The sequence below is a fragment of the Oncorhynchus clarkii genome, chromosome 7 (genome assembly GCF_045791955.1).
Source record: "Oncorhynchus clarkii lewisi isolate Uvic-CL-2024 chromosome 7, UVic_Ocla_1.0, whole genome shotgun sequence".
Classification (NCBI taxonomy): Eukaryota; Metazoa; Chordata; class Actinopteri; order Salmoniformes; family Salmonidae; genus Oncorhynchus; species Oncorhynchus clarkii.
Genome location: NC_092153.1, coordinates 37,640,230 through 37,658,231, shown reverse-complemented (window position 1 = coordinate 37,658,231; position 18,002 = coordinate 37,640,230). Strand labels below are relative to the sequence as shown.

At 44.7% G+C, this 18,002-nt stretch overlaps 1 protein-coding gene across 1 annotated transcript in view; it reads right to left on the bottom strand.

Moving 5' to 3' along the window:
• Positions 1-17,281, bottom strand: part of LOC139413251 (protein phosphatase 1 regulatory subunit 12B-like) — a 47,665-nt gene extending 30,384 nt beyond the window's left edge. Inside the window, exon 1 of the mRNA XM_071160399.1 lies at positions 16,891-17,281. Coding sequence (XP_071016500.1) covers positions 16,891-16,998 — 108 coding nt within the window. The 5' untranslated portion in view covers positions 16,999-17,281. The remainder of the gene's footprint in view (positions 1-16,890) is intronic.
• Positions 17,282-18,002: the final 721 nt, after the last annotated feature.

Sequence of the window (18,002 nt, the reverse complement as noted above, 5' to 3'; positions counted from 1 at the left end):
AAAGGAGTGTGGAAAGTGACTGATGAGCGCAAGCTGCATCTGTTCAACAGTTTCTACACTGTCCCATACGAGAAACAACAAGCGTTGTTTCTCTCCGGCTTAGAACAGGTTAGAAATAAGACAAAACGCCTATTATTATAATAGCTATATTGAACACTTGCATAGTTTAACTTTGACAGTAATGATACGTACATTAACGTTAACTCTAAAAGTGCTGTGTTACACAATGGTGCAATACAAACTCATTCTGTGTATAGATTGGGAGTGTTTTGTGGTTCTATGGTATGTTCACATTGAGGGCTTCATTTTAAATGAGACTAAGATTTCATGACTCAACTTTTAAGAAAAGTCATCATTGCTAAAGTTGATAGACCACCTTAAAATGAACCTCCATACAAATTAATTAACTACATATTGCATTTAAGTTATTTACATGAAGGGCATCTGTACTTGAAAGTACTTAAAACATCATATCAGGTGTTAAAAAAGGACATCTTACAAGAGTCATGCCCTTTCTAAAGACTGTTGACATATAGTGGAAGCCATAGGAACTGCAATCTGGGTCCTATCTATTTGTATATCCCATAGGCAAGCATTGACATCCGGCGCCGACAGAGATAGCCATCTCGCTTCGCGTTCCTAAGAAACTATGCAGTATCTTATTTTTTTACGTGTTATTTCTTACATTGTTACCCCAGGTAATCTTATGTTTTATTACATACAGTCGGGAGGAACTATTGGATATAAGAGCAACGTCAACTCACCAACATTACGACCAGGAATACGACTTTCCCGAAGTGGATCCTCTGTTTTGCCTACCACCCAGGACAATGGATCGGATCCCAACCGGCGAACCAAAACAACGACGCCGTAAAAGGGGCAGACGAAGCGGTCTTCTGGTCAGGCTCCGGAGATGGGCACATGGCGCACCGCTCCCGAGCATACTACTCGCCAATAACCAGTCTCTTGACAACAAGGAGGATGAAATCCGAGCAAGGGTAGCATTCCAGAGAGACATAAGAGACTAACGTTCTTTGCTTCAAGGAAACATGGCTCACTCGAGACGCTATCGGAGTCAGTACAGCCAGCTGGTTTCTTCACGCATCGCACCGACAGAAACAAACATCTCTCTGGTAAGAAGAAGGGTCGGGGGGGGGGGTATGCCTTATTATTAACGAGACGTGGTGTGATCATAACAACATACAGGAACTCAAGTCCTTCTGTTCACCTGACTTAGAATTCCTCACAATCAAATGCCGACCACATTATCTACCAAGAGAATTCTCTTTGATTATAATCACAGCCGCATATATTCCCCCCCAAAGCAGACACGTTGATGGCCCTGAACGAACTTCATTTGACTCTATGTACACAGGAAACCACATATCCCGAGGCTGCATTCATTGTAGCTGGGGATTTTAACAAGGCTAATTCGAAAACAAGACTCCCTAAATTCTATCAGCATAACGATTGTGCAACCAGGGCTGGTAAAACCCTGGATCATTGTTATTCTAACTTCCTCAACGCATATAAGGCCCTCCCCCGCCCTCCTTTCGGAAAAGCTGACCACGACTCCATTTTGTTGCTCCTGCCTATAGACAGAAACTAAAACAGGAAGCTCCCGCGCTCAGGTCTGTTCAACGCTGGTCCGACCAATCTGATTCCACGCTTCAAGAATGCTTCGATCACGTGGACTGGGATATGTTCCGCATTGCGTCAAACAACAACATTGACAAATATGCTGATTTGGTGAGCGAGTTTATGAGCAAGTGCAGCGGTGATGTTGTACCCACAGCGTTTATTAAAACCTTCCCCAACCAGAAACCGTGGATTGATGGCAGCATTCGCGTGAAACTGAAAGCGCGAACCACAGCTTTTAAACATTGCAAGGTGACCGGAAACATGTCCAAATACAAACAGTGTAGCTATTCCCTCCACAAGGCAATCAAACTAGCTAACAAACTAGTCAGTATAGAGACAAAATAGAGTCGCAATTCAATGGCTCAGACACGAGAGGTATGTGGCAGGGTCTACAGTCAATCACAGATTGCAAAAAGAAAAACAGCCCCGTTCGGGACCAGGATGTCTTGCTCCCAGACAGACTAAACAACTTCTTTGTTGTTCGCTTTGAGGACAATACAGTGCCACTGACACGGCCCGCTACCAAAACCTGACTCATCGACTGCAGACTCTCCTTCACTGCAGCCGATGTGAGTAAAACATTTAAACATGTTAACCCTCGCAAGGTTGCAGGCCCAGACTGCATCCCCAGCCGCGTCCTCAGACATGCGCAGACCAGCTGGCTGGTGTGTTTACGGACCTATTCAATCAAGCCTTAACCCAGTCTGCTGTTCCCACATACTTCAAGAGGGCCACCATTGTTCCTGTACCCAAGAAAGCTAAGGTAACTGAGCTAAACGACTACCACCCCGTAGTGCTTTGAGAGACTAGTCAAGGACCATATCACCTCCACCCTACCTGACACCCTAGACCCACTCCAATTTGCTTACCGCCCCAACAGGTCCACAGACGACGCAATCACAACCACACACAGCCCTAACCCATCTGGACAAGAGGAATACCTATGTGAGAATGCTGTTCATCGACTACAGCTCAGCATTTAACACCATAGTACCCTACAAACTTGTAATAAAGCTCGAGACCCCGGGTCTCGACCCCGCCCTGTGCAACTGGGTACTGGACTTCCTGACGGGCCGCCCCCAGGTGGTGAGGATAGGTAACAACATCTCCACCCCGCTGATCCTCAACACTGGGGCCCATAACGGTGTGTTCTGAGCCCTCTCCTGTACTCCCTGTTCACCCACGACTGCGTGGCCATGCACGCCTCCAACTCAATCATCTGTTCACCCTGCTATCATCCAGAAGGTGAGGTCAGTAAAGGTGCATCAAAGCAGGGACTGAGAGACTGAAAACAGCTTCTATCTCAAGGCCATCAGACTGTTATTAAACAGCTACCACTAACATTGAGTGGCTGCTGCCAACATACTGACTGAACTCCAGCCACTTTAATAATGTAAAAATGTATGTAAAAACTATGTATCACTAGCCACTTTAAACAATGCCACTTCATATTACATACCCTACATTACTAATCTCATATGTATATAAATCTACTGTATCTTGCCTATGCCGCTCTGTACCATCACTCATTCATATATTTTTATGTTCATATTCTTTCCTTCCTTTACACTGTGTGTATAAGGTAGTTGTTGTGGAATTGTTAGGTTAGATTACTCTGTTATCACTGCATTGCCAGAACTAGAAGCACAAGCATTTCGCTACACTCGCATTATCTGCAAACCATGTGTATGTGACAAATACAATTTGATTTGATTTGAAATGGACTGTGACCTCAAAATAAAGAAATTCCGGAAGGATTTCCCTGGGTTTTTGCCTGCCAAATCAGTTCTGTTATACTCAGACATTATTTTAACAGTTTTAGAAACTTCAGAGTGTTTTCTAGCCAATGCTACCAGGTATATGCATTTCCTAGCTTCTGGGCCTGAGTAACAGGTAGTTTACTTTGGGCACGTCAGTCATCCAAAATTCCAGACAATAGCCAGTATGCTAATGAAGTTATTCTAAAATGTATTAAATTGTTTATTTTCCTCAATATACACACAATACCCCATAATGACAAAGAAAAAACAGGTTCAGATTTATTTTATTTTTTAAAAAAGGAAAAAACTGAAATATCACTTTCACAAATATTCAGACCCTTAACTAAGTACTTTGTTGATGCACCTTTGGCAGCGATTTCTAAAACATTTCTAAAACCTGTTTTCACTTTGTCATTGTGGAGTATTGTGTGTAGATTAATGAAGGACAAAATGTGTTTTATCCCTTTTAGCATAAGGCTGTAATGTATCAAAATGTGTAAAAGGTCAAGAGGTCTGGATTGAGGTAAACTGTCATATCCAGGATGGAGTGTCATGCACTCCACCCCTCCTGCAGTCAGGTGGCACCGGTCCATAACCTGTAACACATGACATAGATGGAAGCGACTTCATCATTCACTGGAGACTTAAAGACAGAACTTTACCAAGAGAGCTGTGACTGACAGTGTGTGGTTAGACAGCCAAATCCATATAAATATAATGCTGTTCTGGTTAGACAGCTGAAGTTGTACTCTATACATAATTAAAATATTGTAAACACGTCCCTAGATAAACGTGCATATACTTTTTGTAGCGATGGTTCCATTGAAACTGAAGCTCATGCATTGCTTTACTGTGGGTTATAAAAAAATATATATAATTCCTAATACATTTTTTGGTCCCGCTTTAGGTGACGTGCAGTTTATAAAGGCTTCATAAAGCCTTCATAAACACTACATACATGTGTCACGAATCATCTACAACGGTATGTCATGCAATTATGATCATTTACATTTACATAATTTTGCACACATTCTTATCCAGAGTGACTTACAGGAACAATTTGAGTTTAAGTACCTTGCTCAAGGACACATTGGCAGATTTTTCACCTAGTTGGCTCTGGATCCAAACCAGCAACCATTGGGTTACTGGATCAAAGCTCTTAACCCATAGGCTACCTAAATAAAGGGTTCATAAATGTGGCATAACCGTGTGACATAACCATCAATGTCAAATGTGACATAACCCACTATGTCAAATATCACATAAACCTGTTCTTTATAAAGGGTGGCATAAGCGCCGCTTAATAAAGGCTTTATAAATCATATTGAATTGAGGCTTCACAAAGCATTTTGTAACCTTGTCATGCATCTTGGTAGAGCATTGCAACACCAGGATAGTGGGTTTGATTGCTGGGACCACCCATACACAAAAATGTATGCACACATGACTATTAGTCGCTTTGGATTAAAGAGTCTGCTAAATTTGATATATTATATTACACTAAAACATTTCTAGGATGGCCCAACCTCTTTCCCTCTTGGGTGTATAGCCAATATTGGACCTGACCTCAAAATTCCACAAAATGCTGTTCTGCAGGATGACACACACTAAAAGTGCAGTCATATGCACAGCAAACAACTTTGGAAGGGACTTTTAAAATCATTTAAACAATTTTGGCCTAATTCCATTTTCTCGGTTTTGTTTTTCCAAGTTTCGGATTTCCCCCAATTTTTTCTGGTTTTCCCAGTTTTTTCACACTTTTTTAAAATAGAAAAAACAGAACAATTTGATTTTCTGTGTTAGCAACAATTCTTCAACCACATCAGGAGTTGACTTTTGAGTTCTGTGAAAAATCTAAGGAACTTATGTTTGAGTGTAATTGCCCTTTAATTCAGTGCCCATTATCTGCACTGTTGTTTGGTTAGCTGTGTTTTCATAGTACAGTAAGTGCACGTGATGAATTTCCCACTTGTTTTGCCACTTGACAGCGAAAAACTAGTAAGTAAACCTTAATTGATAAACTTGGGAATTCATTTTTCCGGCGATGAAAGCCAGCTGTCCAGGCCCCGAGGCAGCAAAGCAGCCCCAAACCATGATGCTCCCTCCACCATAGTTTACAGTTGGGATGAGGTTTTGATGTTGTGTCAAAGGTGTATTGGAGGTGAAGTCAGGTGCAGGAGAGCAGCGTATAATGAACAGGCGCACTTTTATTATTGTTCCAAAAACGAGAGCACTACATAAATCAAACGCACTAAAAAAAACAGAACATAACAGTAAAGCTTGTAAACTAACACCACATAACACGAAACAATTACACACAAAACATGATGGGAACCAGAGGGTTAAATATAAGTGGATTGATTGGGGAAATGAAAACCAGGTGTGTTTGAAAACAAGACAAGACAAATGGATATATGAAAAATGGAGCGGCGATGGCTAGAAAGCCGGTGACTTCGATCGCCGCTCGAACAAGGAGACGACGTCGGCGGAAATCTTGACAGCACCCCCCCACTTGAGGCGCGGCTCCAGCAGGGCGCCAACACCGGCCTCGAGGACGACCTGGAGTACGAGGCGCAGGGCGATCCGGCCAGTGACGGTGAAACTCCCGCAGCAGTTCAATATCCAAAACATCTGTAACCGGAACCCAGCACCTCTCCTCCGGCCCGTACCCCTCCCACTCCACGAGGTACTGAAGGCCCCCCATCTGATGCCTGGAATGAACAATGTACGCCGGGGCCCCCTCGATGCCCAAAGGGGGCAGAGGGACCTCCTGCACCTCAGATTCCTGGAGCGGACCAGCCACCACCGGCCTGAGGAGAGACACATGAAACGAGGGGTTAATACGATAATAAGAGGGAAGTTGTAATCTGTAACATACCTTGTTCACCCTCCTCAGGACTTTAAATGGCCCCACAAACCACGGACCCAACTGCCGGGAGGGCAGGCGGAGGGGCAGGTTACGGGTGTGAACACCGGGGTCTCACTGCGGTGACGGTCCACGCTGGTTTTCTGGCGACGCTGGAGATGGACACGGCCGGCCTCCCATGTCTCCTCCGCACACTTAAACCAGTCGTCCACCGCAGGAGTCTCGGTCTAACCCGGATGCCATGGTGGCAGAACCGGCTGGTACCCCAATACACACTGAAAGAGGGAGAGGTTAGTGGAGGAGTGGCGAAGCGAGTTCTGTGCCATCTCGGCCCAGGGCACGAACACTGCCCACTCCCGCGGCCGGTCCTGGCAATAGGACCACAGAAACCTGCCCACATCCTGGATGACTCTCTCTACCTGCCCGTTACTCTCGGGGTGAAAAAACCTGAGCTAAGGCTGATCGAGACCCCCAGACATTCCATGAACGCCTTCCGAACTCTTGTCGTGAACTGGGGACCCCGATCCGAAACTAAATCCTCAGGCACCCCGTAGTGCCGGAAGACGTGTGTAAACAGGGCCTCCGCAGTCTGTAGGGCCGTAGGGAGACCAGGCAGAGGGAGGAGATGACGTTCCACAACGACCAGGATCGTGGTATTTCCCTGTGAGGGAGGAAGATCTGTTAAGAAATTCACTGACAGATGTGACCAAGGTTGTTGTGGAACGGGTAAGGGATGTAACTTACCTCTGGTCAGGTGACTCGGAGCCTTACATTGGGCACACACCGAGCAGGAGGACCAGTACTTCCCAGTCAGACAGCGCACCGTCCGATCCCTGGATGACCAGAGGGAGACGTTGCCTCAGGTTGCGGTGGTCAGTCCAGATGAGGAAAGGGTGTTTAGCCCCCTCAAGCCAATGTCTCCACGCTTTCAACGCTTCAACCACAGGAAACAACTCCCGGTACCCCACATCATAGTTACGCTCCGCTGGGCTGAGCTTTTTCGAGAAGAAAGCACAGGGGAGCGCTGTGAGAGCACTGCTCCTATCCCAGCCTCGGACGCGTCCACCTCCACTATGAATGCCAAAGAGGTATCGGGATTGATCAGCCGACCACTGCAACCTTACAGGACCCCCCATTCAGCAGTGAGGTAATGGGTGCAGCAACCTGGCCAAAACCCCGGATAAATATACAGTAGTAATTGGCAAACCCTAAAAATCGCTGCACCTCCTTTACCATGGTGGGAGTCGGCCAATTAAGCACGGCTGCAATGCGGTCACTCTCCATCTCCACCCTTGATGTGGAAATGCGATAACCTAGGAAGGAGACGGCCTGCTGAAAGAACAGGCATTTCTCAGCCTTGACACAGGTCATGCTCCAACAGTCGTCCAAGTACCTTGCGCACCAAGGACACATTCTCAGCGCGTGTAGCGGAGTAAGTCAGAATGTCATAAATATACACCACTAAACCCTGCCTGTGCAGGTCCCCGAAAATCTTGTCTACAAAGGATTGGAAAACTGATGGAGCATTTATCAACCCGTACGGCATGACAAGGTACCCATAATGCCCTTTGGTGGTACTGAACGCTGTCTTCCCCTCGACTCCCTCCTGGATACGCACCAGGTTATACGCACTCCTGAGATCCAGTTTCGTGAAGAGGCGAGCCCCATGCAATGACTCAATCACCGTGGCGATAAGAGGTAGCAGGTAACTGTACCTCACCGTGATTTGATACCTCTATAGTCAATGCACGAGCATAAACCTCCATCCTTCTTCACAAAAAAGAAAAACTTGAGGAGGCGGATGAAATAGAGTGCCGAATGTACCCAACAAAGGGATTCAGAGACATTTGTGAGAGCTCTCTGTTGCCAGGAAATAGTGGGGTTATGCAGAGCCAACCAGGGAAGGCCTAGTACCACAGGAAACGCAGGAGAGTCAATGAGAAAGAAACTGATTCTCTCCTCATGATCCCCCTGCATAACCATGGCCAAGGAGATGGTGGCCTCCCTGATTAGCCCGGACAAATCCACCAGTTGGGCGAAGGAAATGTTGGCATCCCTGCAGGCCAGCTCATGTCGGATGTCCTCTCGTAGGCTGCATCGATAGTGGTCAATGAGGGCCCTGTCGTTCCAGCCTGCTCCGGCGACCAAGGTCCGGAATTCCAGGGCGAAGTCCTGGGCGCTCCTCGTCCCCTGCCTCAAATGGACGAGCCATCCCCCGCCGCTCTGCCCTCAGGTGGATGGTCGAAGATGGCCCTGAAGCGACGGGTGAAATCCTCCAAGTGGTCTGGCACCATGTCTCCTTCTCTCCACACGGCATTTTCCCACTCCAGCGCTCTTCCTGTGAGGCAGGAGACGAGGGCAGCCACTCTCTCCCCTCCTGAGGAAGCTGGGTGCACAGTGGCCAGGTAGAGGTCCAGTTGCAACAAGAATCCCTGGCACTGTGCTGCCGTTCCATCATACTCCCTGGGAAGGGAGAGACGCATCCCCCCGGAATTCTCTCCGGATGGAACGGGTGGAGACAACCCCGGTTGTGCTGGTCGAGGCACTGGAGGGACTTCCTGTCTCTCCCAGCGGTCCATGGTCTGGACAACGCGATCCATCATGGCACCACCATTTCTGACCCAAGCAACATTGCATAAGATCAACTTCTATGTGACGTGCACTGTAACCGCTACTGTATCATTAGCTAAAATCATAGGCGTTCAGCAGTGGATTGTTACTACACCACATTTTTTTAATTGTAGCACTAGCATTTAGCATTTAGAGATAATTTCCATGTTGCCCTACAGTATTGAAGCACACTGGCTGACAAAGGATGATGATGTAGTTACAGCCACATATGATGTGGTTTTACCAGATAACCTAAAATGAGTTCAACAGGAAAGTGGGCCTGTCAGGTAGCCAGAAGCTTTTTTTGCACAGATTCCACCCGACATCCGTTGATTTATTTAGTCACCCTCATTCTGGCCATCCTACAGGGTTAAAAACTCTGATAACTGTTGAATCGATTATGATAGAAAGCCAATATTCCAACCCCCATGGCTCTAAGAGGACCACACACACACAGGTTTCTCAAACGACTGCCTTGCCTGGTTCACCAACTACTTCTCAGACATAGTTCAGTGTGTCAAATCGGAGGGCCTGTTGTCCGGACCTCTTGCAGTCTCTATGGGGGTGCCACAGGGTTCAATCCTCGGGTCGACTCTTTTCTCTATATACATCAATGATGTCGCTCTTGCTGAAGGTGACTCTCTGATCAACCTCTATGCAGACGACACCATTCTGTATAATTCTGGCCCTTCTTTGGACACTGTGTTAACTAACCTCCAAACGAGCTTCAATGTCATACAACACTCTTTCCGTGGCCTCCAACTGCTCTTAAACACTAGTAAAACTCAATGCATGCTTTTCAACCGTTTGCTGCTGGCACCCGCCCGCCCGACTAGCATCACTCACATCAAGCTGTTTTTTCCAAGCACAGTCTTGATAAACAATTGTTTTGGAAAGTTTGTTAGGACATTTACTTTGTGCATGACAAGCAATTTTTCCAACAATTTCTTTACCTTGTAAAGAAACTGGAGGAAACAGATACACAAGTATCTATATCCACAGTAAACGAGTCCTATATCAAAATAACATGAAAGGCTGCTCAACAAGGAAGAAGCCACTGCTCCAAAACCGCCATAAAAAAGTCAGACTACGTTTTGCAACTGCACATGGGGATAAAGATTGTACTTTTTGGAGAAGTGTCCTCTGGCCTGATGAAACAAAAATAGAACTGTTTGGCCATAATGTCCATCGTTGTGTGGCGGAAAAAGGGGGAGGGTTGTAAGCCAAAGAACACCATCCCAAACGTGAAGCACGAGGGTGGCAGGATCATGTTGTGAGGGTGCTTTGCTGCAGGAGTTACTGGAGCACTTCACAAAATACATGGCATCATGAAAAGGAAAATGTGGATATATTGAAGCAACATCAGGAAATGAATGCTTGGTCACAAATGGGTCTTCCAAATGGACAACAAATGACACAAAGCATACTTCCAAAGTTGTGGCAAAATGGCTTAATGGACAACAAAGTCAAAGTAATGGAGTGGCCATCACCAAGCCCTAACCTGAAACCTATAGAAAATGGGAGGGCAGAACTGAAAAAGCGTCTGCGAGCAAGGAGGCCTACAAACCTGACTCCGTTACACCAGCTCTGTCAGGAGGAATGGGCCAAAATTCACCCAACTTATTGTGGGAAGCTTGTGGAAGGCTACCCGAAATATTTGAGCCAAGTTAAACAATTTAAAGGCATTGCTACCAAATACAAATTGAGTGTATGCAATCTTCTGACCCAGTGGGAATGTGATAAAAGAAATAAAAGCAGAAATAAATCGCTCTCATTTCACATTCTTAAAATAAAGTGGTGATCCTAACTCTTCTAAGACAGGACATTTTTACTAGGAGTGAATGTCAGGAATTGTGAAAAACTGAGTTTAAATGTATTTGGCCGAGGTGTATGCAATCTTCTGACTTCAACTATAGCGGGGCAAAAAAGTATTTAGTCAGCCACCAATTGTGCAAGTTCTCCCACTTAAAAAGATGAGAGAGGGCCTGTAATTTTCATCATAGGTACACTTCAACTATGACAGACAAAATGAGAAAAAGAAATCCAGAAAATCACATTGTAGGATTTTTAATGAATTTATTTGCAAATTATGGTGGAAAATAAGTATTTGGTCAATAACAAAAGTTTCTCAATACTTTATATACCCTTTGTTGGCAATGACAGAGGTCAAACGTTTTCTGTAAGTCTTCACAAGGTTTTCACACACTGTTGCTGGTATTTTGCTCCATTCCTCCATGCAGATCTCCTCTAGAGCAGTGATGTTTTGGGGCTGTTGCTGGGCAACACGGACTTTCAACTCCCTCCAAAAATGTTCTTTGGGGTTGAGATCTGGAGACTGGCTAGGCCAGGACCTTGAAATGCTTCTTACGAAGCCACTCCTTCGTTGCCGGGACGGTATGTTTAGGATCATTGTCATGCTGAAAGACCCAGCAACGTTTCATTGTCAATGCCCTTGCTGATGGAAGGAGGTTTTCACTCAAAATCTCACGATACATGGCCCCATTCATTCTTTCCTTTACACGGATCAGTCGTCTTGGTCCCTTTAGAGAAAAACAGCCCCAAAGCATGATGTTTCCTCCCCCATGCTTCACAGTAAGTATGGTGTTCTTTGGATGCAACTCAGCATTCTTTGTCCTCCAAACACGACGAGTTGAGTTTTTACCAAAAAGATTGGTAAAAACTTCAGACGGCCCTGGACAGGTACTGGATTAAGCAGGGGGACACGTCTGGCACTGCAGGATTTGAGTCCCTGGCGGCGTAGTGTGTTACTGATGGTAGGCTTTGTTACTTTGGTCCCAGCTCTCTGCAGGTCATTCACTAGGTCCCCCCGAGTAGTTCTGGGATTTTTGCTCACCGTTCTTGTGATCATTTTGACCTCACGGGGTGAGATCTTGCATGGAGCCCCAGATCGAGGGAGATTATCAATGGTCTTGTATGTCTTCCATTTCCTAATCATTGCTCCCACAGTTGATTTCTTCAAACCAAGCTGCTTACCTATTGCAGATTCAGTCTTCCCAGCCTGGTGCAGGTCTACAATTTTGTTTCTGGTGTCCTTTGACAGCTCTTTGGTCTTGGCCATAGTGGAGTTTGGAGTGTGACTGTTTGAGGTTGTGGACAGGTGTCTTTTATACTGATAACAAGTTCAAACAGGTGCCATTAATAAGGGTAACGAGTGTAGGACAGATTAGCCTCTTAAAGAAGAAGTTAGGGGTCTGTGAGAGCCAGAAATCTTGCTTATTTGTAGGTGACCAAATACTTATTTTCCACCATAATTTGCAAATAAATTCATAAAAAAATCCTACAATGTGATTTTCTGGACTTTTTTTCTCATTTTGTCTGTCATAGTTGAAGTGTACCTATGATGAAAATTACAGGCCCTCTCTCATCTTTTTAAGTGGGAGAACTTGCACAATTGGTGGCTGACTAAACACTTTTTTGCCCCACTGTACAGTGCTTTGCGAAAGTATTCGGCCCCCTTGAACTTTGCGACCTTTTGCCACATTTCAGGCTTCAAACATAAAGATATAAAACTGTATTTTTTTGTGAAGAATCAACAACAAGTGGGACACAATCATGAAGTGGAACGATTTATTGGATATTTCAAACTTTTTTGAAAAAAAAGGCAAGGCACTGTATATGTATATCACACACGCACACACAAATTATTATTTTTTGATTGGACACGCTACCTATTGAAGCACAGTGGCTGATGGAGAATGATGATGTAGTTAGTTACTGCCCCATCCATATATGATTTCGTTTCACCATCCAACGTGAATTGATATCAATTGATACATTTATGATGTAAAAAATAGAATGTTGCCAGTGATCAGCAATCAATGAGTATGTATGCAAATTGCAAGAGTGATTTGGTGCAGTGAACAAATGACTGAATTTGTTTGTGGTATTCAGTCAATTGAGAATGTGCTTAGGGTTTTAAAACAGGAGGCATTTTGATGATCTCTTTTTTTTGTGTGTGTTTAGAGTTGTGATGTACCACATACTTGTGCATATTGTACCAAAGTGATTGGTACAAAGTAACTTCAAAGTGAATGTGTTTGAGATTCCACTTTCCATTATTTGCAGTCAAAGTCATGACCCAAAGACAACATTCTGAACACTCACAGAACTGCCTGGGTCATACTTATTGTATTGTAACGAACCTTGCCAAGGTTGTTACAATTCCTCCTTAAAAAGTTAACCCATATTGGAGCTTTGGTTAGCAGTCCTGCCTATGGGCTTGGAGACCTGGGTATGAGACCCATAACAGGCATTTCTCTATTACCGTTTGCAATAAACTCCACTATACGTCTGCTCCCCTATTTGTTTTTAATGTTGCCAGTGGAATCTCCCTCAGCCCTGCTCTGGACCTTACTTGAGTGACCTCAATAAGTCCACTGTATTACCAGCCTCTAAAATGACAGAGCGGAGCTGTCAAGATGAGACTTTGTAAAGGACTTTGTGACCCGTTTGCGTAAGGATTCTGGTGTTTTTAATTTTCATTTCAAGTGGTCAGGAAAATCCCCTGGCCCTAGTTATGATCTCGCATGGAAGACTTAGACCTTCACACTGCCCTGCAGCCAAGCATGCGCTTATCAGCAGAGGGCATCTTGGGATGAAACTTGAAGCTCACACCAAGTTAGAGAAGGACTGAGGAAACAGCCACATGCATTTAACTGAGAGCCAGAGATAAAAACTAAACATATCCAAAAAAGGTCATAACTTTGGCAGTGGCTTAGCTTGGGAATCTTGACGGATATTGCCTGCTGAAGGGTTGGAGGCAGGGTGTACGAGTGTGTTCTTAAAGAGACACTCCTGCAAAAATGGCATTGTTTGAGCTTCTTTTAATAGTGTCCGATGGGGTTCAGGTCACTGACCATGTGGATTGTTTTCAGCAGAGCTGAGAAGTGTACTACTGATAGAATAGGAGATGTGTTCCACTGCAGACCGAATCATTCATTCTGTGATATATCCTCAGTCACTCTCCTACAGTATCTGGACCAGGCCCTGACCTCTGTGTTCTCAGGCTGCAGTGGACAGCCTACTTCCATTTTGAAGCCCATGCTGCTTTTCGATGTGACTAGGGAACCATGACTGACCAGCACTTTGTCAGGCAATTACAAGAGGTCAACCGACAAAGCCAAATATGTATGCTTTTACGCCATGCCATGCAAGAGTGAAGGCATTCAACATCGATTACTATTGTGCCATCTAGAAATCACGTCAATGGATAAAGTCAACAAAGTAAGATCATATGCATTTTCTCTTGTTTTTGTGCACTTGCATATTATTGCTCTCAAGAATAAGAGAGACTTAAATGGACGAGAGCCCAAAGGTCATGCACAGATGTAAGGACTCACTGCATGGGTTTAGACAGCTTTATTTTTTACTACAGACCAGGCTACCTGTCAGCATTTCTTCCAGCTGGGGACAAACCATTACACATCAAGTAAAGCCTATCACATGCTTCCCAGTCAAAACAGTTTGCGCATATATTATGATTACATTTTTGTTTGTTTTGTACTTCGGCAGGTTACATTGTTTCTGCTGTTTGCGCACATTTTTTTCTTGAGGCACGCTAAAGTTTGGTAGCCAAAGTCTACGTCCCTTCGTAGATGACCCCTCCGTAGGTGACCCCTTCGTAGGTGATTGGTCAACAGCCTACTACTCCTAGTAGGAGTGAGAACTATGGACGGGATTCTTCAATTCTTCAATGTTGCCATTCAATGAGAGACGACTAGTTTTCCTGCATTTTGTTCCCCCACTTGGAAAATACTGCAACTAACATCTTAGTTAGATTAAAAATGTGTCACTAAGACCTCGTCGGCAAAAACATCCAAATTAATTTACAGATTTATTGATTTCATTCTATTTTGAGGAACTGTATACCGGCTATGTTTTAGCTAGAGGCCAAAACAGTAACATTGCCGCTTTTCTCATTTTTCAGGTGAAAATCTTTTAAGGGTCAACACGAGTCACAGACATTCGCTTCACCTAGCCGAGTTCTGCTAGGAGCAAACCAAACCTAGTATGCGGGCGCCTTTAGGCTCTATAGAGTGTCGGCCAGTCTCTCCACAGATATATATTAAACTGAATTGTTCAAGGTGGTCTAGGAGGAGGGGATCAGTCCATTGCTTTAGTCTTGGGCCTCATGTAAAAACACAAAGGAATGGTTCCCATCAGACATCAACAAGCTCTCAGTCTGTGTCAACACTGTCAGCTCCCTTTTATTAAAGAGTCTGTCTGTGTGTTTGGAGCCATGGTAAGCTCTCATTAAAATAAGGCATGCTGTTGACCCCCTGAAGCTCTGCTTTGGATCATGGATCCAGCACTGGGAGATGCTGGTGTGATGGAGAGGGCCTGCTCGGAGTCTATCAAGCCTTCCAACACTGACCAACCCAGTCAAGAATAACCCCTATAATATCTAACTCATAGGCACCTAATGTAGATTTGGGTATAAACAATATGCTTGTAGCTCCACCTGGTTCTCTAGTAGGCTAGGTGAAAGTACTGCCATATTGATTACACCAATCAAATCCTTCCCTCTGCACACCTGCGCCCAGAGTGTAAGGGCTAGTGGTTGTTTGTGGACCAGGCCAGTCTTCCTCTGTGCTCCCCTCCTGCTCTGTTAGATGCCATGGGGGACTGTCTGCTGACCAGCTCTTCCCAATAGGAAAATGTGAGCTTCTCCCACTGGACCAGCGGAGGGATAGACACTGTGTCTGCGTTCCAATACAAGCCAGCTCTAAGTTCTCTCTCTCTCTCTCTCTCTCTCTCTCTCTCTCTCTCTCTCTCTCTCTCTCTCTCTCTCTCTCTCTCTCTCTCTCTCTCTCTCTCTCTCTCTCTCTCTCTCTCTCTCTCTCTCTCTCTCTCTCTCTCTCTCTCTCTCTCCTCCCCCCCGTCTTGCTCCCTCATTCTTTTGTTTGCTGTCTTGCTCTTTTGCTCTCGCTGTCTTGGTCTATTTTGCTCTCTCGCTCTCTCAAAGTACCAGTGTCACTGCTTGAGTAAACATTTGAGATGAACTTCTTATTACAATTTCTTTTTTATTTTACTGTTTATTTTTCACTGCCTGGCTCATTGTGCAAAAAGGTGCTGCCAGAGTCTTGTCCAGAGTGATATCAGGAGGACCCACTTGAAAGCATGCTTCTCAAAGGGTTTGATATTATTGACCTTGTCAGATATCTATCTTCAATGCCAATCTGAGTTTTATATGTCATTTGCCTCTTGTTATTTCGAGTTACACAGGACCCCTCTCAGTAAAATTCAGAGGCAACTTTCTGCCTGATGAAAAAAATAGCATAGAGCTGATGATGTCATGGAAACTCCAAACTTATCCAGGACTTATATGACCCATCGTGGGAAGTAAATGTTGAGGCTGTATTGGACATCTCTCTCACAAAGAGAGAGAGCATCTTTGTGAAAGAGATGATCTTTGAATAGTTACATGCATGCAGCCAATGCTGAAAATTTATTTTCCTTTAGTCAAATTTACTCCCACATAAGCCACCTGACCCAAGAGGGCTCATCACCATCTGCCATTACAATCTGATGATGTCTGCTCATCAAACATTGACATTGGTTTCAATGTGGAGTGAAACATTTATGGTTAAACAAAGAAAGATATTCAAAATAACTTGTTTTTCCTGGATATCTTAAAAGCATAACACCTATAGCAGTGGTTTACAGCCTTTTTTAAATGAGTTTGCTGTTCCTGGAGTACCCATGAAGTATCCCCTCCTGCATTTTACCAGTAGGCCTATGGTCTCATGAGTCTTCACAAGTACCCCCTGTGGATAGGCCAAGGTTGTAGTACCTCTGGTTGGGAACCACTAACCTATAGTATTAGACCTACACACAGTGCACTGTGCTCCAAACAAATGATGGTAGTCAAAAGTCAAGCACTGCATTTTATCTGAGCTTCTGCACATAGCAATGTTTACAAACAGCAGCCTAACAGCATCCTAGGCATTTCCTTGTTATTGCCCATTGAAAAGATAAGTAATCTGCTCTTACTTTGATGCCTCTGGAAGTCAGCGAGGGTGTAGTGGGAGACGAGTCAGAGAGTGACTTGGTCGTGCGTGGCTGATCCTTTGCGTTGCGGGGGGAGAGAAGAGATGACATCGCCCCAGGCTACTATACACTGCATGGGGTTCAAGTCTGGTCCACCAGTCTTGTCCACCAGTCCTGTCCAGCGGTCCAGTCCAGCAGTCCAACCAATGGGATTCCAAAAGACTACTGCATAAACAATCCAGTGACACACAGTTAAAATCTATGTGATGTGAATGGTGGTGAAGGGACAGAACCAGAGTTGTGATCCAAATTGAAGAGTACTAATGATAGAAAAACAGCGGTGTGATCTCTCTTCAAGTGATGTTGTGTTATGGTGTGATGAGTTGAGGGTGAGTGAGTGAGTAGCAGAAGTGTGATCCACAGATGAGGGCGCTGTGGAGGAAGTAGACGGTGGGCGGTGCTCTAGAGTGGGTTTCCTCGGGCTCCCCAGACGTTTCACATTTTTGTTTTAACCCTAAACTGGCACACCTGCTTGATGATTCGTTGACTAATTGATTCAGGTCTGCCAGTTTAGGGTGGAAACAAAAATGTGAAACGTCTGGCGGGGCCCGAGGAGAGGGTTGGGGAAACCCTGCTGTAGAATATATGTGGAAGGACACTGCCTGGAACTTGACAGCAGTGCCGCTCATGAGAGCACTCTCTCACTGGACTGTGGTCATTCAACAAAAATGAAAACATCAAAGCAAAGAACTCTGCTCTCATTCTGCCTGACACTCTCTCTCTCTTTCTTTCTGTCTCACAGTTTCTCCTTCTGTCTCTCCCTCTTTCCTTCTCTAATCACCATTTTGCCTGAGCTGTGGACTAATATGGATTTGTTTGACTTTAGAATTTGTTATGAAGATTATCTTTTTAAAACATTTTAATGACAGCCTCACGCAAATTTGATACTAGTTTCCCCTTAGTGTGAAAGTACATCCACATATTTAATGTGTATATTTATAAAACATGATATCACACAGTAGCCAGCAGAGGTCCTCTCAGTACCGTACAGTAGACTACATACTGTAAATGAGGAGGATCCTTTAGCCTCACAGGGATTATTTGGCTGCTGGAGA